Below are 26892 nucleotides of genomic sequence, written 5' to 3' on the forward strand. Positions count from 1 at the left end.
GGCCCGATTCAGTTATCGTATATAAAACATGTATATAGAATATATTGCGATGAATTTGATCAAAATAAAAATCGATTAAAATTCACCGATTGCCAAAATCGAATGTTATTTGGCATAAATAACAATTCTTATATATTGTACAGATAATATTCCGTGTTAAACACAATACATATATTTATGTGTAAGAGACTTTCTACAATAAGTAATTACTTATTAAAATGTAGACTGGTTTAATGGCAATGGTTTGTCTTAATTCTTATTATAGAAACACTAATATTCATAGTTGATACTTGTATTTAAAATTGTCTTAAGTGCAGACTTAAGGTATCATGAACCAATCAAAGAGCCGTATTAATATTTTAAGACATTACTTAAGACGATCTTGAAATAAGAACGGGCTATGAATTAATACTGCCTAGGTCTTAAGCCGTAAAAAATCGTAATCAATGTGTGATTATTCTTGTCATATTCAACTGTGATTGGTCAATTTCTTATGGCTTAAGATTTAAAGCTCAGATAATGGCTTATTGTAGAAAATTTCTAACATTAATTTTGCAATTAATATTCATTACGCGAGTAATAATTGAAATTATTGTATATCACTAAATATCGAAAGCATTCAGAATTTTTCTGTTTATTATTAACAAAGTTTTATCTGCCTTAATGAAATTTTTTCTTAAAATTTTTTAAATATATTTAAAAAATTGTTCGATTTCAAAATTTCTCAAAATTTTTGTATAATTTAACTTGTATAATTAATTTTCTACAAAAATTTCTCAGATTATTTATACAAATTGGAACATTTTTAAAAAGTAGTGAGGAAATATTATATTATATCTAGAACTCTCATAAATTCTAAAATATTTCCTCATTACTTCTGAAATATTTTAAAATTTATAAGAATTCTCATACTATAATTTTTGAAAAAAATTTATAACATACATAATTATAATATATTTAAGATATTTTTCAGAATTTTTAATTTCTTTATTTAATAAATTTAAATAACAAATTTTTAAATATATTATAAGATACATTATTAGAATTTTTTTATTAGAGCAAACAGCTCATTATAATAAAATTTTTGCTAAACACATTATAATCAAGTTTAATTAGACGAGTTTGATAAAATTGCACTTATTGATATCTATTGGAGATTTTTTGCCAATATTCTTACGAGTAACAGTGCCAACGTAGGCGTGTAGTGTAAGCGTTTAAGCAAACGCCCATTTATTTCGATGGGCACACGTTTTACGACTGATTTAAGCTATGTACGATCATACTTTTTGTCATAATGTTTATGTAAATGCGTTTATAACTGATAAATCGGATTATCAGAAGAATAAACATATTGACAAATAGTCCTATAGCAACACGAGATGTAACATGTTCTGTAATTGTCGTGCTTTGTACTTAAGCTTTCTCGTTAAATCGTTAAACGTTTTAATATAAATTAGGTCTTTATGTGCGTATTTACATTTGTATACATCTGTACATTTATACATAGCTGTAACATCGATAGAAGCGTGTACACTTTTTACGTTATACATATACATATAAGAAATTATATCGCATTCCATTCAAAAACTATTTTTATTTCTACCTTTCCAAAAACACCTAAATAGTTTTTTGCAGATTTTGATCTACTATAACTATTCGGACTATCATCTTCAGGATTCAAAAAAGCATTATAATCTTTCGAGATCAAAAGATATCTTTTTAAGAATTTATCAATCATGCAAGTTTTTCAATCGTTATGCAAGTGGATAATATCAAATAATATGGATTAAATCGGTGATTGACATTACATATTTTAAAAATATTTCATTTCAATATGCATAATATTATCTTACTGAAGTGGTTGCATTTTCATTTCAATGAACATCGCTGAAGCTTTTAGGACCGCCGGAGAAAGTGCAGCGCCTGAAACGTTCCTTAGAGTACATGGTTCTTAAATCATGTATACATCTAACGAATATTCGGACACTCATGTTTGTGTTTGTAAACAGTTCATTCTTCTTCTTAATTGTACAGAATACTAGCATTTGATTAGATTCAATGTTCGTTGCACATAGCAATTTTTATGCGACTTTTTTATGTAACAAATAACAATACAAACTTTTGCGATCGCTATTCATTTGGTGTTTGTTCGTTAGATATATATAATACATGGCTTTAAGCGCCTATTCTACAATGTGTTTTTTGTTTCCTGTTTCTTGCTTTTTTCCCTTTTCGCAAGCGTTTTATTGATTATTATATTTCTTGCCACGTACATACTTCTTATTTCTTCCGAACTTTTATCTTGGGTGATAGAAAATGAAAAATGAAATATGAGACAAATATAACTGCGTTGACTCTTTACAGCCTTTTAATTTTATGATATTGTTTATTTGTTTTGAAAAATGAAATATGAGACAAAAAACAAGATGCAAAAAATAACAAAACATAAAATTTAACAAAATGTACATTGTAGAACAGGTTTTTAATGGTCAGACACGAAACTTTCAACGAACTTGTGCAGTAATTACGTAAGCTGATTCTGCCAAACCGTCTGAAATTCTTATATTCGATATTTCACATTTGCATACATGTATATGCATATGTATAATTCGACCTTCCGAATATCTCGGATAATTAAAGTCATGACCGAAGTATTATAAACTTATGAAGTATTATAAGATGCTTTTCTTAATTTTGTTAAAGACATGTAACTGCGTTTCATATGTTTTGAGCTACTAAATCAAATAAAATTCTACTTTTGTCGATATGCCTAAAAATAAATTAAAAATATAACACACATTTTTGTATATGTATTACTTACACGATAAGCACAATAAATTACCTTGCTCCGCCCCGAATTAACGAACGCTCATCTATATATATAATTATCTTCAAAGCTTCATATTAGTTACGGTCATGAAACAACTTTGCCGTGATTTCTACTTTCTCAAATGTTCGTCAATGTATAAGCATTTATATTTCCAATTTTTAGTAAATTTCTAGGATTATATTAGGAGTACAAATTAGTTCGGTCCGTTTTCCAAAAGATGATCGCCTCCAAAGACGAGTCATTTTTTCGAGATGGAATTCGAAAATTGTCTGAGAGATAGGAAAAAGTAGTAGCCAGCGATGGACAATACTTTAATTAATCTGTTCATTCAATTTGTTTTGAAATAAATGCTTTTTGAACACAAAAAACGGACCGAACTAATTTGTATAAACCTTTTAATTTTCAAAATGTAAAAGTTAATTATCTTAAAATGCGAAATACGTAGTTTTACACCTTTAAGAATTTTAAAACTACAAAGTACTTTTTAATTTAAGACATAAAAGTCCAATTATATATATCTGATTATTATTAATATGTGTGATGTATATTGTTCTCTCTCGCGCGCGCGCATGTGTGTGTGTGTGAGTGAGTGAGTGAGTGAGTGAGTGTGTGTGTGTGTGTACATATACATATTATATATATAAGTGTGCATTGTGACTTTCACCGGTACAGCATTAAGAAACGTCATGCCAGCGATCGATTACGTAATAATTTACGTAGCCGTAATAGTAAAGAAAGCATGAGACAGGTTTTAGCGGATTAATTTCGCGGAAGGAAAGACGGAATGATTGTCCAATTTAGCTAACGAGTGAAACACTCATCGCTTTCTGGACATTTGTGTTCCTTCATACACCTCATGTGCCAATCTTGAGCCTGAAATTGATCTTTTGCAAAACTTTAATCATTATATATTTATTTTCATTAATATAATACCTCAATCTCTCTTTTTCGTATATCGGGATTAATCCAACAATAGATTTAAACAGAGGAAGATAGAGAGGAAGAGAGAGAGAGAGAGAGAGAGAGAGAGAGAGAGAGAGAGAGAGAGAGAGAGAGAGAGAGACCTACACATTTAACTTTAATTTTTTATTTAACAACATATTCAATGACGTTAAAAGTCATCAATTTGATATGTCGATTCCATTGTCATTTTTCACTGGGACCGCGCCCTCCTCTGAAACCTGCCGATCGTGTATATTGCACATTACCTTTGGTGTTAATACAGCATTGAGATAAGTGGCAACTGGTTTTATAATAAATAAAAGCTCTGTTTTCTTTCGTGTGCGACATCGTATAGCCATGAAAAGCAGGCAGACGTGGCGAGCGGCCATGCGACCCATGCGTGGCGTAACTGCAACGCTTTTACTTATAACATGAAGGGAATCCTTAAAATCGTCTGTATTATTGACTAAATCATATAATTTTTGTATAACAATTACTTTTTTCCTTTTTTAATGATTTGAAAATCCATTCCAGAGATTAAAATATACGCATTAATACATGTCTGTGAGAGGGAATGAATGCTGAAAACGACGTAAAACTCCGAAATTATTGGCCATTTAAATTCGGAGCATTCTCTATAATTATCGCAATTTTTTCGTTACACATGTTATTTTCGCTTTTCATGTAAATATAATCAATTTTGATGGCATCACTAAATTTTGTTGCAGACGAGAAATGGCCATGATGCCTGTTGGCGCGCCGGTGATTCTCATTCGAAGGAGTGGTGAAAGTAAAATGAAAGATTATGAGAAGAAAGTGAATCCTTCCAGTAGCGGTATCGTTGCAAAGGCGTTTAAAACCAGGTGAGCTTTTTAGGTGCCTTTTATGCTAAAGAAAGTAACACGTTGGCATTATTGTAATATTTTATTTTATATCTTTGCAATTTGATTTGGCCAACGCAAAAAAATTGTTATAAACAATAAATATATTCATAAAAATCCAATGAAAATTACATTCAAATTTAATTTCATAATTAATGTAACATTTAAACTTTTTTCTCTTCGTGATTTAAATTTAAAATTGTAGACATTAAAAAACATTCTTTCGTGAAACCTTTCGGTTATTTTAGAATATAAATTGGAATTAAATCACAAATTTAACAATAACAATAACAACAATAAGTCATATTAAGAAACTTAATATCAGAAATGACAAAAGATCAAGATTAGACATATAAAAAAATCAAAGTCTCAACAAACAAAATTTCACCGAGAAATTAATAAAAAACTATTTCTCCATCCTTGAAAATTTAGATAATAAATCGATAATTGGAATTGATGTCTCTCTCTTTTTACTGTGATTTTCTTCTATCGATTACACTAACCATCGAACTCAGATTTTGAATTACGTTACAAGATGATCATGTTTGTTGCACAGGTATACAATTTAACATTTAAAGACAACAATATTTTATATAAATAACAATTAAAATAATCATGATCAACATATTAACATTTTCGGTTTGATTCGGATTACAATGAATCTTGGAATATCTAACTAGATTATCTCCAGATATAACTGAGCGGTTTTAATGCATGAGTCCTGATTCGTGAGTCGGGCCTCAAAGTTGCGCTTTTAGCAGAGCTTTTATAGTGATAGATAGTCTATATACGCAACTATGCACTTTTATATGCGTCGCCATTGCACAGAAGAGTTGCATTTGCTGTGTATACGAAGTGTACTGTAAACATTTAATTTAAAATAAAACCATATTGCAGATGCATATTTTAAAATGTGGTTTCTCCAGTAGGCCTAGCCGCACCTAGGCCTATACTACATTAAAAAAAAAAGCATCTGTAGTATAATATTTCAAAATTGATGTGGAAAATTATTGTCTAAATCCTAATTATCGTACATTATTGTCATTATAAAAATTATGTTAAAAGAAAAATTTTTACAAGTTTCTTCTAAAAGTACGCTACCAGCATATTTTTTACTGAGGAACACTCCTGAGGTATATATCCAGCCGCGTGATCGGCGGTGCGACCGTCGAACGGTAAACGGTACTGGGAGGGGACAGTGGACAAACGCTTCAAGATTCGACTTGAAATGAGTAACTACGTGTACGTAATTCCGAGAGTATTCCAAAGTAATTGTGGTTATTTAAATTACTTAATTTTTATATCAATATTTTGAAATCGTATTTGATCTATAAAAATATGCGTAATTAATTTTCAGTATTACACAAACGCCATGAATTTTTGAAAATGTATAATGGTTGATAGTTTATATTATATAAAATATTTAATATAATGAACAACATATTTGATTTAGCTTTGAGATATTATGAAATATGTGGTAAACATCACAAATACCTACTTATGAATAATAATATTGACTATTTTAAAATATACTATCCTAACAAAAAATCCTGACACTGAACAAAGATTGGCTGAATATGACATAGTCTATCTATTTTTAATTTGCTGCTATAACCACTTAAAAATGCTATGCCATATTTTACTATCTATGTATAATTTCCTGCAGCAGCCAATCTTTTTTTTTCTTATGCATAAATCGTATTTCAATAAGAATTCTTTCGAAAAAATATTTTATTTTATGTTTTTATTATAGCAATGTAATAAAAAAAAGCAATGTAATAAATAAAAAAAAAGAGAATTTTGAGATTTATATAAGAACAATTCTTATTTGCGTGCGTGTGTATATAAAGTGTGTGTTAAAATTTGCATTAATAATAATAAAATATTGAAAAAGGCAACGTGAAATTATTCTGATCACGATTTTAAACATCAATCGTTAATATAATCGATAAGAATATTTATTTTTACAAAATATTTCAATAATAAAGCATTATAATAATATGTTATAGGTTGTGTTGAATACAATTCAAAATATATAAAAGTAGAGTTGTTATAGCCTAGCTAGTTGATGTTTGCTAATATGTAATTTTATATTATACAAATTATGTAAAAATATTGCAATACGAACGTTTCAACCATTAATGTGATTCTTGTCAATGAACAAATATTAATGATAATCTATATGTTATATTTCCTTATAATGTTATATATCCTTATAACACTACAGTATGAACAGAATTCCTATCGCATGTCAATGTAGTCTTCATATAATGTGTGTCATCTATTAAATTTACGTCTTATAAAATGTATCAAGATGTATAAATTTTTAATTTTTCATAATTGATAAATAAATTATAATTCCCAACCTATACAAATTATCAATTATAATACGTGTAAGTGTTAAAAAGAATTAAAAAATTAATTTATAAGTAAGATAGAAAAAAGAATTTTAATAATGTGTTAAAAATATATTTCTGTAAAATTATAGAAGAATAACGGTATAATAAAAAAATCGACTTCAATCTTATCAAACAATTGTGTACATAAATAAATGATGATGAATAAAAATTAATTATCCTCTTTTCAGTGGAAACAATAAAAGCAGGATTTTCTTTCGGTTTTTGACACAACTATTGTTCTTAAGTATTTTTTTAATTATACTTTAAGAATATTTGTATATGGCGATACAATACGCGAAGACATTTTCCGCGAATACTATCTCTCGCTCCTGAAACGAAGAATGCAAAGATGTAGGTGAAGGTCTTGAGAGTTCGTCTACGTCGAGAGTTAGCACCACCACGACGATCCCTACTTAAATTGACCAGCCAGCCGAGCAACCGGGTTACTTTGGTGTACATCGTCCAACAGTCGAGATCTTTCTTGTTTTAAACTTGGTGATTGCGCGTTAAAATTCGACGTTACATCTTCTTGAATAAGTTCAAAGCATATTATCATCAAGCGGAATTAAGATAGTGCAACTTTTTGTGGATTATTAATTAAAAAAATTCTAAATCAGCTAGATAATTTCGACTTGAAAAAACTCACAATCAGCTACACAAGCAACAACTGAAGAAACGCGAGGGAAACAGGAACAGAGCGATCGTCACGGGGAGAAGAGATTAAAAACAGCAAATTGAATATTAACTAAGTATTAATTACTGTTATGAATAAGTGCATAATTAATCTAAAAAAGTTTTTTATAATTATGTGCAATGAACGTAATAGCAAATTAAAGGTAAAATCTATGGAAAAAGTAATTAAACAACAATGCTCACTAATATGGAAACATTTTGGAACGAGCTTGTCTCCTTTAATAAGTTAATCGAAAGCGTATCCATTTAAATGCGAATTGATCTTCGCACTTAATGGAAAGGAAAATGCTTGAGAGTGAAATAAAAAGAGAAAGCGTACATCAAAAAAACCCAAGAGCAAAATGCTGGATTTATAAAATTGATCGTGTTTAATTGAAAGATTGAATTATAGCTTGTATAAAACGCAGTTTAGAGCTTCTTCTCTCAAATGGAGGATTAACTCTCGGTATATCCGTTTGCAAAAGTGTGTTTGGCGAGCGTGAGTGGTAAAAGTGGATCAATGTAACCCGTCCATCAAGTTCGCACGTTAATATTCTCGCGGTAGTACACTCTAAGAAATATCGGTGTGGATTTAACATTATAATGCGCGATGTCTATATAATTCTCTTTACGTTAATATTAACACCATGGGTTTTAAATACACACCATGATGGCGTTAATATAATAAACACTAGGGATTATAAATCTACATCATGTTGCTAATATTAACACCAACACGGTGAAAATTTTAAAGTATGTATCATATATGCATAGACACCGCATAGTGTTGAATATACACTAATATTTTTTATAGTGTGCTGTCTTTTTCATTGGCAATAGAGATTCTCTGTGGTAACGCATTTCGTTACGATAAACGTTAATAAACGTGTTAAATGACAAATAATGGTGTAATAGAAAGCTAAAAATTTTTCATATTAATTAACAGTTGAATCGAACATAGAAGTTCCGGAATTCAGCGTACGCAATTTAAGGTACGCGTTACAAAAACTCTTCAATGCCACCGGATTACAACGCCGTTCTCTCATGGCGTGGTCTTGAATAGAAACGATATCGCGTTTATACGGTATTGCACTTTGAGTATCGTGATAGGATAGAAAGTCGGATCTGAACGCACGGTGAATATAGCACACCGCGAAACGCGCGTGTTCTCATTGCAGCAGCAAAGCCCCTTCGTTTACTACTTCTTCCCAATGCAATGTCTCACTTTCGTTTCACGAACCGCTTAAGTATCGACATACTTGCGCAGAATTTTAAGTAATTGTCATTGAGTAATATAGCTTTCGGACTCAAGGCTCTCAAAGTACGTAGGGGAGCTAAAAAAAAAATATTTTTATATTTTATGAAAGAGAACTTTTGTTAACAACTTGTATGTTGATTAAAGTTATCAAAGGCTTGTATTTTCCTGCGAGTTAAATTAACCTCTAGTTAATTAAATTTTTTATACAATTATCACAGTAATGCGCAATATAATTTAATACATGCAAACGAAAATGCTCAATACAATTAATTTTAAAATTGTGTAATATTTAAAATTATGCACTTGATTCTAAATATTTTGATTAGAATGTAACTTTAAGCTGATATTACTAAAACATTAAATCATGTTTGTTATGAGAAATAATGTAAATTAGCCTTCTTACAATATAAATGATTCCTATAATATAAAAATTGATAAAGAAGATGTAATAGATTTTTTTACAATCATCTCTCCTTCTACATTAAAATTACATGTAAAATTTTCATTAATAATCACAAATTAAACATACTGTTCGTAAGGTTTAATTAATTTAATTTATTAATACATGAATAAAGTATTACTATGATAAAATGAATATCGTGCAATGTAAGACGGAAAGCCTCATATTGATTTGAAGATACATTACGATGAAAAAAAATATTATCATTTTAAATAAATTTAATGCTAATCAACAATTATGTCTATATAGGAATTTTTCTTGGCTGTATTAACATAATTCTCTATTCATCTATGCGCTGTAACGTCTCTATATTATACTTGATGCTTTCTCTTTACATTCTATGCCATATTAACTGCTAGCGAACCGGAATAATTTGACCATGATTCGCTATTTGATTAATTTTCTCATTTATCATTGTTTTCCGTATGTTAAATATGTCTATTTAATTACACAAAAAAATCTAATGTTTATAACCAATATTTTAATTTTACATGAAAATACTAATAATAACAATTAAATTTTAGATTATGATAATATATTTTAGTTTGTAATAATACAATATATGTGTGCGTGTGCATGCATGCGTATGTGAAACTCTTTTTATTTTTCCATTGAAAGAATATTCAATCAAACAGTTTAATATCAGTTAGATTCTCTTAAGCCATTTTTTTAATTTGCATTTTTATTTTATTTTCATAAAACAAAAAATAGATTTTATAATAAAAAGAATATTAATTTTTGAAAATGATCTAAGAAATGCGATTGTTTGAAAATAAGAAGTCTGCCTCAAGAAACTATAATTGCATTGTTATTTTATATAAAAAGATTTTTTAATTCTTTAAATTAAATTGTGATACAAATGTAAATTGTGCAAATCGTGGAGGCGTACAGAAATTACAGGCAAAAACAGCAATTATGTATGTACAGTGTCGTTTAAAAAAAAGATTTAAAAAATGTTAAATTTTAAACAATAAAACCACGATCGATATAAGTACATAAGTAACGAAAAGCCTTATTGTAAAATTCTTATATATGATTAATCTTGCCCTTAGTGTGTGTCTTATTGAATCTAAATACACAATATAATCAATCATATTAAAGAGTTTTACAACAGTTGTAAAACTGCTTTTTCTGCTAATTGTAATCAATGTTATTCAACCAAAAAACTATGAAAAATCTATCCAGATAGGATATATATCAAGTTAATTTACTTTTTAGACGATGGTATCGGAAAGCCAGCGAAAGAAATATGATGAATATAAGAGTACACTGGATGCAGACGCGCTGGAAACGGCTAGATTAGAGCTTCGTGAGGATGACAATACGAGAGACCAAGCGCTGGAGCAATTTCGTCATTGGATCGAGAAACATCCTATGATTAAGAAGTGCAGAACCGATTCGTTGTTCCTACTGAGATTTCTTAGGACAAAGAAATTTAGTTTGCCAATGGCACAGGAGATGCTGGAACAGTATCTAACTATCAGGCAACTTTATCCCAACTGGTTCCAAAATCTCGATGTTGATGACCCGGAACTTATGGCCATCATTGATAATGGTTATTTAGTACCAATGCTAAAGCGAGATCAGCGTGGCCGGAAAGTAATATTGTCATGTGCAGGTACCGATCCCATGAGTAGAAAAATCCTTACAAGTACAAAAGACTAATTTAAGACGCATTAAATGATGATATTTGATAAATTAAGGACTGATTGTTCCATCTCTGGATAATTCATAAAATATATATATGTGATAATTTATCTAATGAATAAACAACAGAATAAAAGAGTAAAGGCATAAAAGAGAGTTAGAGAGTGAGTTGAAGTTTATCAAAAGGTGGAACGACCCAGCCTAAATTTATTAAATTAAATGTCTTTTGTTCGTCTTAATCAAAATTAAATAATCGTACTTTTTCCTATGTTTAACACAACATTCAAGTAGCATTTATCTACGGCATTCCACGTTCATATAAACACAGCTAGTCATTTATTTTCACATTTCCAAGGTGCGTTTCACTTAATGTTCACAACGCTTGCGAACATCATTTTATCTCTTTCTTGTCATCAAATATTAAACAAGGTTGAAATTATGTACATTGTATGCGAGTGTTAAAAACATCAAGTGGAACTATACACATTTCTAATTGTTGATGTTCAATTATCATTATATTGAGAATTGCCTAATTTAAAAAAAAATTCTTAATTTATCGTGTTTGATATTATTATTAAGCACATGATATTCTGCTTCATTAATTTCAAATGATTGATTTTCAAGTATATATTAGATGTTAATTCTACTTTATTTTCATTTTTTTTTAAGGACGTTTCGACCCTAGTAAATTCTCAGCGGCACAGATGCTCCGGGTCCACAGTATGGTGGTGGAGACCTTAATGGATGATGAGAAAAGTCAAGTTCACGGCTATACATATCTCAATGACGAGGCGGGATTGTCCATGAGCCATTTCAGCACGTTATCCTTCATGGACATTCGTAATATATTGAGGTGCATACAGAACAGTACACCGATGCGTCACAAGGAGACGCATTTAATCAATGTACCCAGTAGCGTAGCGAAGATCCTCGAATTCGGCTTATCTGTACTAAACGACAAGCTCAAGTCTCGCGTTATGGTAAATATCGCAAAATGGTAATTTCGATATGACTGTGCTTAAATTTACACATCCGACAAATCATATATTTGCAATTTTTACAGATACATAGAAACGTACAGGAACTAAAAGAAGCAGTGGACCCAAAGATACTGCCGAAGGAATATGGCGGGGAAATCTCGCTTTCGGAAATGATCGGTACGAAGATTTTCTTCGCAATTCTTTCAAGTTTCAACTGTTTCAAGTAGATTTAAATTGTATTGTACACATATTGTTCCCTAACATGCTATCTATCTTTTAGACGAATTTAAGAAGGAACTAAAACAGAAGAAAGATGAACTCAAGGCCCTCGATGATATGTGTATTGAAATATCACCGAAATATTATCAAGAGGCTAAGGAAGAATTAAGCGGAATATGTGGTTCGTTCCGAAAGTTGGAGGTCGATTAAAAGCGTGAATCTGTTTCTTAGTACGATTTTACAACTTTACTTTGTTAGCACCTTATCTAAATAATTATTTTTATGTTATACGATTAATCGTCGTATTAATGAACAAGTGTTTTACCAAAAAAAAATCGTAGAAACATATTATTATAACACAGAGATCGTGAGCACGTTAAACGTACGTATAAGCGATTTATACATCAACAATTGTTAGCTGGTTTTAATGACATGATTATTCTTAGATGTGTTTCTCTCTTTAAATCCGTTTATGGTATAAACAACAAAAAATAAAGTTAATTAGGTAATATTAAGTAATAACTTGTTACAATCTGTATATGAAATGTACGAAAATTTACTTCGAGAGAGAGATATAATATAATACCTCGAAATATGTGTGTATAGTACCCGTTTATAGCTTATATGTACATAAGTTTTCTTTGTAATAATTAAGATTTCGTAACTCATACGAGTTAATACTCGTTCTGCTGGTGGTACCAAGTTACCTATGATCTATAAGTCATTTTTGATTAATTTAAGATTATAAATTCTGGTTTGATGCTTTTAAGCTTACACTTTATTGACCTATAATTCGTGTCAGGTTTTAAGATAGAAATTTAACGCATATATACATATTCTTTTATATTGTATATTTTATTAATTCTGATTTTTCTTTAATTATTTAACTGACATGGAGATTATAGATCGTATAAACTGAACTTTAGCGTTTCTCGTCATTGCATTATTTGTAACTATAATTACAGTAATATGTAATTATAGTTACAAATACTAAAAAGTTTTTTTTTATTGTTAGTACATCTGCTTACGAAACGCGCATTTGCAAATATAAATACGTCATTTTTTAATATGTTTTACATACATTTAAACTATAAGAAATAAAACTGTTAGTTACGTGAAGACGTTAAGATTTGTAATGTTTAATATAATGCTTTTATTTTATAATATTATCGTTTAATGAATAATGAAATTCGGCAACTTGACAACAGATTCCCTTAAATTCGTAAAACATATTTAATAATTATTTAAACATTTTTAGTTTACTTTATAGTTATATTTGAATTGACGCTATTCAAATATCTATTGCGGAATTATGTAAATCTGATTTGATTTTTCTAACATGAAAAGAGAGAGGGAGAGAGATTCTGTATTTACAGAAGATAGGTGTCGGTCATAATTTGTGATGAATACACAAGCTTCAATATATTTTACGATTTGTTTAATGTTTATTAGTTTAAAAAGAAAATAACGATGTGTGATAGAAATAATAGTTTTATGAATAATTTCATTAATTTGTATTAACATTATCTAAATAAAAAAACCTATTTTATTCATGACTATTGAGAAAGGTTCATCATTGTCCAAATAAGATGTTTGAAATAATTTATTTAATAACATTACGTATCTTTCTTTGTTAAACAAACATTACTTCGTGGGCATTGAAAGAGATAAAACGCACATTGTCTGCATTTCCTTTAGTGCAGTACCAATAGGCATTTATCATAATAAGAAGTCAAATTTACCAGATTATGCTTGCTTTTTAAATCGAGTATCTTGATTGATTATTTGTAGGCGCATAAGACTTTTTAAAATGATAAAAAAATCATTTATTATATATAAATAAACTAAATCCTCTTTTGCATATATACACATATTTATTAATCCTCGTTATCAACGTTTATTATTTGTTTTAAAAATTCCGTGCTTGCCGGCGCTGTAGTGTAAAGACTTCCTGAAATTAATAAAAAAATCAGAATACTGCAATGTAAGTTAGATATGATAAATATTTTCCTATAAGAAGATATTTGTATCTTGATTGTTGCTGATTGTTATCAACCATGCATATATTCATATGTATAGCCATTTACATACCAATAAAATTTTGTAAACTACTATCAGAAACAATAATTCTGCAGTTGTTCTTCTGTTGTACTTTAAATCCTACACAGCGAAATCGTTCATCAGTTTCGTACAAATTGGCGCCCTTCCTTGGACTCAAGTAGGGTTGTCCACTAAAAGGATTAATAAAGTCTGCCCAGTAACCAACCATTTTGAGCTTTGTACATATGTCGGAGGCTGCTAGAACAAACTAGTAGACTATAAAATATAAATATCTTTTCCCTAAGCATGTAGATATATTTAAACTTATAAAATATCGCGCGCGCGTTTTATTTAAAAAATGCCACAATTAAAAAAAATTAGATTTCCCAGAAAAGGGAAAAATTGTTTATAAAGTTGATAGAAAATTATTGACCAATTAAATAATATTAGTAAAAAGAATATATTTTCAAATGTCATTTTTGCTATTTTTATTTCACAACTTTAAAAAAACCATCCTTCAATCGCAATGATTTTATTAGATGTATAAATTAATTCAGTGTTATCATATAAAATTCAAAATATATTCTCAAAAAAAAAAAAACTAAATGAAAATTTATGTTTAAAACATTTTATTACATTTTATGTAACTGTACTCTATTTATTGGGCAGCTGGAAATTTTTACGGAAAATACTGGCGATTTTGAATCGATAAAAACAATATTAAAGAATAAAGGCTACAAGTCAAAACAGGTTATTAAGTACTAAAATTTGCTATTAAATTTTAATATTTGAATAATTCATTTGGAAATACAAAGTTATAAATTACAAACGTTTCAATCTTCATTGGATCATTCTCAATTTAAAAACAAGTAATAATTAAAAATAAAAAAGATCGCAATGGTATATAATATGATTAATATAAACATAGTTAAATATATTTAAGTATAAATGTTTTTTTGAAGTCATTAAATTAAAAGTTCGTAAGAATTAATCGCTATTTTATTTACTTCTCAAATCTAACCACAATTCTTCCAACATTTGTTAACCGATGGTGATAATGGTAGTAAAGGTAACAACGTCCAATACATGTCCCCTTGCAGTTGCATGACTAGCTGTTAACAAAATTCAACTGCCGTATTTACTTGCCATGGTGGATCGATATTAATCTTTAATCAATAATTAAATGTATATAGTTAAAAAATAGTTTTAAATTTAATTAAAATTATTTTTGCATGTTTATGGTTTACTTCCTTCATCCGGAACAAAACAATCATTTCCATGTCTTTAACAGCATAGTTTTTTATTTTAATATGAAAAGAATATAATGTTTCAAATGTTACTTTTCAGACGTAATTGTATTCATTACTACATGAAATTATGTCAACTCTGTTTGTCAAAATATGTAACGGTTTTTTAACGAGAAATTACAAATGTGGTATATAAATTTACACAAAATTATTTAAAGTCCAAGATCCAGCTCTCTTCGACGAGTATAGGTACTGCTTCTTACTTATTGTGTGTTCACATTATATGGTCCTAATAAGTCGTTTATTATTGTATATAATGTTTTGAAAATTTTTAAATGAAATTATAAGACATCAAATGTGAAAACACTGAATTAATTTTTGTATACTTAATTAATTAGACCACCTTTTTAAAGTATTATATGATGGTCTTTGATGAAATAATATTTATTTTTACTTTTGATGATTAATAGAATAATGTTTATTTTATTTGTGATAATGCAAAAATCATTTTTGGATGTGTCATTTCAGAAGTAAAGAAGTGATATATATATTTATTATATATAACTTACATATTTCGCAAGTTTTTCTGTTTCTGTTTCTTTACGCCAACTCATCGACTTGAGATTTGCTTTCTGACTAATAGTTATAATAGTTAAATGTGACATAGTCACATCTAAACATCCTGGGAATAGTTCTTCTATACTTTTTCGTAGAAGAATAGGACATTCTTGAGCCACACAGTCCAACATTGGCCGTATAGTCTCCCAATTTTCTACATCTTCTTGATAATTATTTTTATTGTTCAACTGTTCTAATTCAAACTCTTCTTTGTCACACAGTTTGACAAACTGAGTCTTAACTTGGGCAGTGGTTGTAGCATCTAGCCATGCAGGTCCTATACTTCCAGGAAGATAAAATCTAAAGCCTCTTGGTGTTAACAACTCCCAGTTGGAATTGACACCCAAAACGCTGTTGTCAATATCTGTGTTTTTACAATATACCAAATATAAATAATAAATATAACTTTACACATACACTTATATAAGATCATATTTTCAAAGACTTCAAAAATTTTACAGTAGGTATCAGGTCAAGTTATAGGTCTTTTTTTGTAGCTGTACTGTTATACTTTTATACATTAAAAAAAAAAAGGTGTATATCAGATGTCGAACAGAAAAATAAATAAAAACAGAGTTCAGATACGAATAAGCTTTATAAAAGCAATTTATGACAGTAAAAGATTATGATTCAATGATTAATGATCAATTGCTTTACTTTCAGATAAGTTGCAGATGACTTTATCCAACAAATATCTCCTGGATAAAAATTACTTAGAAGTGAAGAAAATGGTCATAAGTCAGGTTATTATTGCGGTATTTATTTAAAACATCTCCCACCACTTCAATTTTTATGAAAGTCACATGACAGAGAAGATTCTTTTCTGATAACTGTGACAGATTTCCTAACCTGAACAGTCATCAACTTTAATTATTATCTCGGTTCACGAGGCAGAGCGACACTTTTTTCTGCCAGATTCTTTCATTTTATGCAAAAACGCATCGAATCGAAGAGGGGGTATTTTCTAAATAAATACCCAAAATTTATACACGAATCTCTCGCGATATGTTAAGTACATTCTTCCATTCTGATGATACAACGAATCATTAGAGATCAAGAAGGATACTCACCGTCCAAGGAATCGCCATTGGATTTAATGATCTTGTAGGAGCTCGTACTTCGGTCGCTACGACGCGAGTAAAGAGCCCTTGGAATAAGGTTAAACAGCAACGAGACGCCGTGCCTCCTGCTGTATTTTACACAGAGCATCTGGAAATAACATTTTGCAGGTTATACCGATTTCGCAAATCAGTAGGAAATCTCTTGCTTGTATCACGAGCACCGTTACCGTTATGAACAGCAGTACATCATTAGGGCGTAAACGCAATTGATACGGAAGATTTTGGATCCGGACAGCGAAAAGGAAGCGTATTTACACGCTGATCGCAAAAAATTATCATCTACCTTATATTTTTTATTTATAACATATCGCTTGACGTATTGCCCCTAACACGTGTCCGGTGCTACCACCTGCTGGCTGTCCGCAACGAATTAAGCTTCGACTACTTGCGGATCAAAAAGGATTTGGATAAAGCGGAACTGAAGGTTCGCGAACAGAGTCACCTACTGAGTCTGATGCCCAATTACGTTCCCATTTCATTTATACTGACCGATAATATTGATAATTTAATTTATGTGTGTGTTCATATTTACATTAATTCGTTAATATTTTACATTAAAGTATAATATATAAGTTAATATATTTGTACATTAATTACGTTACGATGTGTTATGTTCAGATACTAATATATAATGTTATGTATCTATATATTGTGATTTTTGAAAATAAACGTGTTTTTTATTGAGTCAAATAAAATAAAAAAATTATATTGATTTGGTTCATTATTAAAGTTCATAATTATCGTTTTTTTTTTAAGTTTTATGTTACACACTATACTTTTCCGAAACTTTAGGTGCAAGAGTATCACAAGAAGTTTACACTTTTTCAAATGTAGAGTTTCTGAAAATAATTCGACGCGCAATTAAAAAATCTACATCGATTCCATTGTTATTTCTCACTAGGATTTTAACAGACTCAGAAATACTATTACAATATTTTTGATTGTAGAAATGTTTCATAAAATATCAAATTTTCAAATTAATATTGCCACAATGTTGCTATAAAACATTCCGTGTGCTGTAAAAGTAAATTAATACTTGAAACTGCTTGTTTAATCGATGATATTTTTGAGCCTAAACCTCTGTTTTAAGTTCTTCTATAATATATTAGTATAACATCGTTATTATTCAGAACTTAATATTGAAACAAAAATTAATAAAAACGAAATACACTACTTTTCCCGATCGCTTTTGTTGTAAATTAAAAATCGGAAAGTGCTATTGACAAAAAGTCAGTGGCTGCGTTCAGCAGAGAAAGCAGCTTTGTAACTGTTGTAAAATTCTTTATATGATTAGTCTTGTCCTTATTTCCTCATTAGATCTAAATGTATAAACCAATTATATTCAAGAATTTTACAACAATTGCAAAGCTGCTTTTTCTGCTGAACGCAGCAAATATTAGATATAATTATCACCAGATAATAAATATCCTTAGATTATTAGGCAAAATTCTTTATTGATTACATTTTACAATTACATTTTTTACTGGATCGTGACAATTTGAAAAAGTTCAGTATCTCGTGAAATAAAATGCCATTCGCGGAAGCCTACACATGTATATTGTACATGTGTATTCTCTTCCTCTTTAATTATACGGCATACATTCGTTCTCTTTGTAAAATGACAAAATTTACATAAATACGTCACGTTACACGCTATATGGGGGCATAGCTCATGTAGGTATGTATTTTGCATGTATGTGATGTGTGTATACGTGTATATATGTCTATACATATGTTATATGTATATATGTATATATAAAGATCTAATACACGAGATAAAAACATCGTATGAAACTAACACGTCGGATTATTTCTCGTCGTTATAATGAAATTACGTGGATGTCCTCCACTTGGTGTCCAAAAATTGAACATTTTTCTCGCGTTTTCCCTCAAATATTCACAATAGCGGAGCACCGTCGGAATAATTTTTCTTTCTTTTTTTTTCTCTGTTTCTGTCATCGAACGAACAATCGTCCATCCAATGCAATTTGTAAGCACGTGTATGTTCTCTTCGCAGGCTTCAAATTCGATATGTCGTTTCGACGTCAGTGACGAAAAAGACGATAGGTCGCAACGGAGCTTCCGGATGCAGCATCGACGATTCGTGGACATTTTGACTGGATGCATACGAGAAAAAATTATGATATGTTATAGAACGTTGGTTATATCTATACATGAGGTGTATGTATTACAAAACAATTGTTTTAGTATGTTAACACTTATAATTTATAATACACTATTAAAGTATAATTGCTGTAAATTCCAATAGCTAAAAGATTTCTCGAGTCAATGTAAAAATTTAATAGTAATTGTAAGTATATATAGTAAGTACAAAAAGTATTCATACGGAGAAAAACTTTTTTAAAAGGAACTTATATTTATAAAGTAAACATATACATATATACTATTCAATAAAAAATGATTCATCAAACTGACGTCATTTCTTGCTGGATAATTTACAATTCATTTATAAAAAATAATATAGACTGCATGTTTTTTAAAGAGTTATATATACCAAAAAAATGTGTGTATCAATTATATAAAACATATTATCTTAAAAATAAGTAAAAATTAAAAAGCGTATTGTTTAGACGCTTAAAAAGTATTCGTACAGTTGAGAAATTTTGCTTCTAAAATTAGGAAAAACACGTAAAGCTCTTTATTTATGTTGGAACAAAATGTATTCATTTTATTGTATAAAATTTCTAATTAACGTTCATTTTTTATATAATGCTTTTATTATAAAAAACATTTCTTATACAAATACTTTTTACACTTACTGTAGCTTTTAATTACGTACGAAGGGTTTCTATGTATAATTAGAAAAGGTTCTTGCTTTTTTGCAAATAAATGTTATTTATTGCTTTGATTAAAAAATGTATTAATCATTAGCTTTACTTGAAAAAAGGAAATACAATTCAAAGTGCTTTAACATAATATCTATATATAAATGTGTACATACTATTGATATATTTTCTAGTAAATTCTACAATTTTAACTAAACCATTCTTTTTTAATTATCACATGTTACATACTACTTTTGATTTTCTTCATGAAATTCCTTTTATATATTACAGGTATAATTACATTGCGCGTTAAACGTTAAACATTAAACGGGAATATTTCAGAATATTTGAACATCTATTAATTTGCTCGATTTCTCTTTCGACGTTTATTCGCACAATATCATAACTTAATCTCTCGTGAGGCTCAGTATTTTATAATTTGCATTATCGCTGAAAATGTTTTCTCACGTATTTATCATTAATACAGCAAGGCAATATGTCCACGAATCGTTCCCAAAAATGAATCACAAGAAGGACGGGACGGCATGTCGACTTTATCGCGATCCCAAAAACTTTCCGGCACGAAACAATCCCTTTCTCTTGTAGTCGCATACATCTAAAAACCATATTAAGGCAGCGTTTTCCGAAGGTCGGCCTTTCATTTTGGAGGAGCAAAAGTCAGACGATTCCCGAGTGATGATCATCAAAGTTAAAATCAAGTTTTAGTCGAATAGACTAAAATAAATATTTGCATAAATTATTTTAAAAGAGGGACTGGAATTTCTTTTTGTGGAAAAATTCACGAACATTTTTCTTTCCTTTTTTTTTCTATATCAGAAATGGCACTGGAACTTTGAAAATCGTTGCCTTAAGGGAAAAACAACAGAATACGGATGTCGTAATTCCGCTTGATTGGTATATTATATTAGTTAATCGCTATTTAAATCGCTATATGTGGTGTGTTGGAACATTGGTACAAGTATGCTATATTTATGAAAAGAGACAAGAAAATTCCCGGTTGACCCCGGGGCCAGTGACGCATTTATTCTTTTTTTTCTTTTTCTTTTTCTTTTTTCTTACACGTGTACAGGTACAGATACATAACACCGATTTGTGAAATCGCCTATAATCGCTAGGCTATGGTCCGCAAAATATTCGTCAATATGCACCGATACGCACGAATGCCGCCTTCTCTATCTCCTGTATATTAACATACGGCGTACCTGACAATCAACGTTTCCTAAACCTAAATCTATATAATATACATATACATATATATAATATGTATATATATATATGTATATAAGTAATTGTGCACGCACAAAATGTCCCTTGCATCTTCAATCGTTCTCTACTAAATGTGGTTTTATCTCGAAATTTGCGAAAAACAATTGCGCAAATTCTATCGATGAAAATTTGATCAATTATATATTACGCAGAGGATATACGAAAGTAACGTTAATTATGATTATACGTACTTACTGATAACTCTAAATAATTATGCATATATAATTAAAACATTGTTTTATTGATATTTTAATTTTATAATTAGTAATTCCATTCACACACATTAAAAATAATTTATATTATAGTATTTATCTCGGTCTAATAATTATACACACAACGATTAAATCTTTATTATCATCCGGATTAATGAATATTTCCATAACGTACTGCAAAATATTCGTGGCTATAGAGAGTATTACTTATTATGATTCATATAATATTAATTGAGAAATAGTAAGATTTACATAGTATAAAAACTACTTAGTATATATATGCCAAATATATCAAAATATAAAATTGATAATAAACAGGCAAGTTGGGAGTAAATCACTGCGCAGTTATAAGTGCGCTATAATATCAAAATATATAATGTATATTTTCACTTATTATATTACAAACATATAACGTAAGTTTTATTTTCGGACGTTTCGGCTGACTTCTAGCCATCTTCAGCAAACATCATATTAGAGTAGAATTATTTAAAACGCTTTTATATATTCACAGGAAATAGATTCTTATGAATGCAACGTATCAAAATATTAACCATATAGTTGATGAAAAATTGCAAATTAATTGCATTACGATTCATTTAATCTTTCAAATTAAATTACAAGCCTAATATTACTACATACTATAGTCTTAATGTTTATTATAAATTTATAAAATAATATATATTAAGAAATAATTTTTTAATCGATACTGTTAAACTGAAATAAAACAATTAAGAGACATTACAAAGGATATCATAACATAAAACTATAATATCTATTATAATATGTTCTAAAATAAATCACTTCATTTATTTTATGATCTGAAAAAATTTATATTTATATTTTTTACAGTATTGAAATTAAGGATTCTTGTACTTCTCTTTCTTTTAGGTGCTTATTTGACAATATCACTTGTGTGTGCATTATTAAGCCATACAATAAATACTTAATAGTTTTTGCAAGTATATACAAGGTGTTTCAGACTCGACGCATCACCTGCTAATAGTAGATTCCTGAAATCATTTTGACATGAAAATTCTAATTCCAAAATATCGAGGCTATAATAATTTTGGAATTATAATCATTTAAAGTTAGCGAATATTCACATCTCGTCTAAAATTTGCGAGTTCAGGTGTAATACAAAGCAAAATGGTAAAAATAAAAGCTGATTGTTGTCTCTTATTAATATTGATATAAATGTTACATAGGCGAAGCTAAAATTACTGATATTTCTAACTATTAATATTTATTATGCTAAAAAAAATACTTATTAATAATATATTATGCCTGGACTTTTAGTATTAGAATTTTTGTTTAAAAATGGCTTCATCTGTCATTAGCAGGTTGTGCATCAAATCTGTATATACAGGAATTATTTCAGATTATTTAATTAGTGATTTACTTTCTCTGTGCAAAACAAGAGGAGAGCAAAAGGATATTTGCACTCAATTAATATGTAATAATTATTTTGTCTTTGTTAAATAATTATTGTCCGAAATAAAGAATTGCCCGAAACGACGTCGAAATGCAAGGTCCATCATGCATAGCAATTATATGTTTTTTTTTTATCGTCGTACATTGACGGAGCACGGCACTTTGCCGGGATATCCTTTGGTGGAAGTTGATAAAAGCGATGTATCTAGTATACACGACGCTCGTGCACAATTTCGCTGGAACATGATTGTTTTCACGTTGCGATCGTCCTCGTTAAAATCGTGAGCTATAAGATGGACGGAAAATCGTCATTTGCAATTACCTCGTCGAGTTCATCTCGTTTTCCAAACGCATCGTTATCTCTTAACAGCTTTTACCGACGAATATATTTTGTCATTACTGAGATTGTTTTACAAATACGCTCTTTCATTAATTGCAATGACATTAGTATAGTATTGATTATCTTGATATTAACTCTTTTTAGAATAAAAAGGCTGTTTTTTTTATTTACGATAAATATAAATATATAAAATATTGTTATTTTCATGTGTCATATTTTAAATTCAAATTTAAATCATTTCAACAGTATCTGTAATTTTAAAAAATAGAATAACTAATAGAGGAAAAAACTGCCACAATTTCTATTAGAAACAAAATTCCTATAAACTCTCGCATTTATTTTTACTTTTATGTTTTATTTTAGTAGTTTGTTATATTTTAATTATGAAAATTGAAAAGTAACAGATATGAATATCATTTCTTTTAGTTGTTTTGTTTGCATCAGCGTTATTTCCAATCTTAAAGTTAATCTGTTCAATAAATTTTGAAATTTTATTATCTTTATGTATAGAATAAATTTACATAATAATTATAGTTTTTGTATTTAATATATAGACGAACTTATAAAAATTAAGTTCTATATAGAATAATAAGAATACCTTGATTTTTGTTTTTGCTACATGTTCACTTGCATAAGAACATTGGGGAGAAAAGAATTAAAACGTAAGGCTCCATTATTTACGATTCAAGAATAGCAAACGATGGAGAAACGAAGATGGTGGCAGCAGGACTTACCCCCGATACTTGTGTATCTGCCACGGGCGAGTGATTTTTACGAGCTTAAGAATTGTTTCTTATTTATAATTTACAGTAGAGTAATCGTATCTCTTGTCAACTTCCATTACGCTCTCGGTGATAAAATCTCCGTCCGAATTTTGTAGAATATCGACTGAAAATAGCTTGGAGATGGCACATTTTGATACGTACACTCTATATAGTGTTACAATGTTATTGTTCAGCGTTTTCAATTGAAGCAGTCTAAATCGATAAGGGTTCCCAAAAAGATAAACTCTGATTTAGACAAAAGAAAATATATTGTTTTACTCAATATATGCATAGTAATATAAATTTGTTCGCAATAAATCCAATGACTTTACATTTGATAAAATTACATAGGTAAAAATAAAAACAGCTGTATTTGTTTTATTATTTTAAACTTAACTTCTGAATTCTATCAAATTTGAATGTATAATATGTATATATAAATTTAGTAATTTTATATTTATCTATTTACGAACTTGTACTGTTATTTTTTTTATCTTTCTTTATGACCGTCGATTATTTTCTTGAAGATTTTTCTCTGGCCAGGCTTTTTCATCGTGAAAACGCTGTTCTTCGATACATCATACGCGATAATGATAAAACAAAAATTGATATTAGATATATTCGGGTAGATTCAGCCGAGTATCGTGCATCATTAATTTTAATATTATTACATGACGATTATTACCGGTCATTCAACGACGACGATCACACGAGAAACATATTTTAACGATTACAACGATGGATCGACTTATCTTAAATTCCAGCGAGTGCCCAAAATCAACACTTAACAATCAGTCGTACTCATTTTGGAGTATAATACATATTAATCGATTAATCGCTTAATTCGTTATTATGTGTTCTAATAATGTAAATTTAAAAAGCCTCGCGCAAATCGGCCCATAAAGCTTTTACAATTGCGCATATTTTTTTTTTACAAAAGTGTTTTTTCCGGTGGTTTTTCAGAGAAGATCGTTCAACTTCTTAATCCGAGAGTATAAAAAAAAACTTATTTAAATGCTTCTTAGTTGTTAGCACCTATATTCGTATATAAGGTATTCTTCAAGTGCGCTCAAGTCAGAAATATTATTTTGAAAATTCTTAATTCTCCTCTCTCTCGCTGTGTGAATATGTTAGCTTTTATTGTAAATTAATTTTAAAAAATTCGGATTATTTCAAATTGTTTCCCTCGTGTAGCCACATTGAGAGAACTATCGAAATTCACAATTCACAATAATACACAGTGATACGCGATCCACATTTTACATCTACAAAGTACTCGTAACATCACGTTGTTAACCGCTATTGACAGAGTCGCGAAGTCAAGCGATACGCATTTATCGAATTTTCGCCACTTGTTAAATCGCTTCGGCACTTCACTCGTATAAGCGCTCTTTAATTGTCTCCTTTTTGTCATTTTGATTCCTCCCTCTGTTTAAGCGCCGAAATACCGTTTCGTAAAAATTCGAACGTATATTATTAATGCTTCATATATCCTTTCCGACAATGCGAGCGTTAGCAAATGTTAAGCAAAATTGCCTTCGATAATTTACTACAAATATCCAGTTACCCCAATATCGTTACCTCGTATCTTGTTCAAACACATGCCTTTTAATATAAATGTATGAGCTCGGCAGCAAAAACGGTCGTAGTTCGAAAATACCTAATACCGGACATTAAATGTTAAGCCGGTGGATTTAATGCCGGCACCAATTAGTAATCTAATATGACAGTAACTGCGATTAGCATTTCTGATCGCAGGTTGTCAATAGTTTCGTCCGAAACTAGCACGACGATGAGACTATACATATCAATGCATTGATTCCCAAATGCAATCGCGAATGCTATGCAAAATATTGCAAATCCGCGCTTTGAAATCTATTTCGACAATATATCTTTCTCAACGCTTCTCGAGTTATCTCGCTCTACATTGATTGACTCTCAGAGAAATTTCATTATATCTGAAAACTGAAATTGATTTGTCCGTTCATCGTTCTAAACATCAGCCAATGCATGTCGTATCGCGCTATTCGACTTTTTTCACAGATATCGTAACGAATCTTAATTACGTTTGCCAACAGTTGTTTGAACTGTTATCACACGAACAAGTTAAGGAGGAAAAAATATATAAGTAAAAATAAAAATTCATGCGAGTCGCGAAGAAAACGCTTTGCGTACAGCCATATGCATTTCCAACCCAATCGAATAATTTTAAATGCAAATAGCGAGCTATTCTCGAGCCGAGAAAGAACTTTTATTCGTACTTTCGTACTTTTTCAAACTAGAAATCGCCATTTATCGTACGTCCATTATAAAAAAGCACGATAAATCGCGAATTACGCGCATGAACTCGACTATGCAAATGGCATTATAAAGCAACTGACGTGAACAAACGCGACAGACATCAAGATAATACGACGTAGCATAAGAAGAGAATGTGCGTGTGCATATGCGTGCGTGCGTACGTGCGTGCGTGCATATATACAGCATTGTAAAAATAAATATCACGTGCACCTTTCCACTGTACGGAGCCTCGAATTAATAAGGTACATACATGCTGCTTGATTCACTCACCGTCCCTTTATACAAGGCAACAATATTCCAAACGGTAAACGGTAAACGGTAATCAATAGTTACCGGCAATATCGCGGTGCTGTTTTCTTTGCTGTCTTGAGTGAAAAAGTAAAAGATAGATACAGAAAGAAATAGAGAGAGAGAGAGAGAGAGAGAGAGAGAGAGAGAGAGAGAGAGAGAGAGAGAG

At 29.7% G+C, this 26892-nt stretch overlaps 2 protein-coding genes across 2 annotated transcripts; one reads left to right on the forward strand and one right to left on the reverse strand.

Moving 5' to 3' along the window:
• The first annotated feature begins 10660 nt into the window (after window positions 1-10660).
• LOC108781321 (clavesin-1) lies at window positions 10661-12562 on the forward strand. Its single transcript, XM_018549260.1, has 4 exons — window positions 10661-11060; window positions 11759-12069; window positions 12153-12246; window positions 12350-12562. The coding sequence occupies exons 1-4, from the start codon at window positions 10664-10666 to the stop codon at window positions 12496-12498; spliced, it is 951 nt and encodes a 316-aa protein (XP_018404762.1). The 5' UTR covers window positions 10661-10663; the 3' UTR covers window positions 12499-12562.
• Window positions 12563-14140: 1578 nt separating this feature from the next.
• LOC108781319 (methylmalonic aciduria and homocystinuria type D homolog, mitochondrial) lies at window positions 14141-17562 on the reverse strand. Its single transcript, XM_018549258.1, has 5 exons — window positions 17482-17562; window positions 17264-17402; window positions 16145-16557; window positions 14380-14596; window positions 14141-14239 (listed from the first exon to the last, which is right to left on the reverse strand). The coding sequence occupies exons 2-5, from the start codon at window positions 17400-17402 to the stop codon at window positions 14166-14168; spliced, it is 843 nt and encodes a 280-aa protein (XP_018404760.1). The 5' UTR covers window positions 17482-17562; the 3' UTR covers window positions 14141-14165.
• Window positions 17563-26892: the final 9330 nt, after the last annotated feature.

Source organism: Cyphomyrmex costatus, unplaced genomic scaffold (assembly GCF_001594065.2).
Source record: "Cyphomyrmex costatus isolate MS0001 unplaced genomic scaffold, Ccosl1.0 scaffold8, whole genome shotgun sequence".
Lineage (NCBI taxonomy): Eukaryota > Metazoa > Arthropoda > Insecta > Hymenoptera > Formicidae > Cyphomyrmex > Cyphomyrmex costatus.

Excerpts from the sequence above, each read along its gene's own strand:
- LOC108781321 (XM_018549260.1), top strand. The coding sequence starts at position 10,664 with ATGGTATCGGAAAGCCAGCGAAAGAAATATGATGAATATAAGAGTACA. Across the intron at positions 11,061-11,758 it reads AGTAATATTGTCATGTGCAG|GACGTTTCGACCCTAGTAAA; the intron begins GTACCGATCCCA and ends TTTTTTTTTAAG. Across the intron at positions 12,070-12,152 it reads AGCTCAAGTCTCGCGTTATG|ATACATAGAAACGTACAGGA; the intron begins GTAAATATCGCA and ends CAATTTTTACAG.
- LOC108781319 (XM_018549258.1), bottom strand. The coding sequence starts at position 17,402 with ATGCTCTGTGTAAAATACAGCAGGAGGCACGGCGTCTCGTTGCTGTTT. Across the intron at positions 16,558-17,263 it reads CAATGGCGATTCCTTGGACG|ATATTGACAACAGCGTTTTG; the intron begins GTGAGTATCCTT and ends GTAAAAACACAG. Across the intron at positions 14,597-16,144 it reads CAGAAAAACTTGCGAAATAT|TTTGTTCTAGCAGCCTCCGA; the intron begins GTAAGTTATATA and ends ATAGTCTACTAG.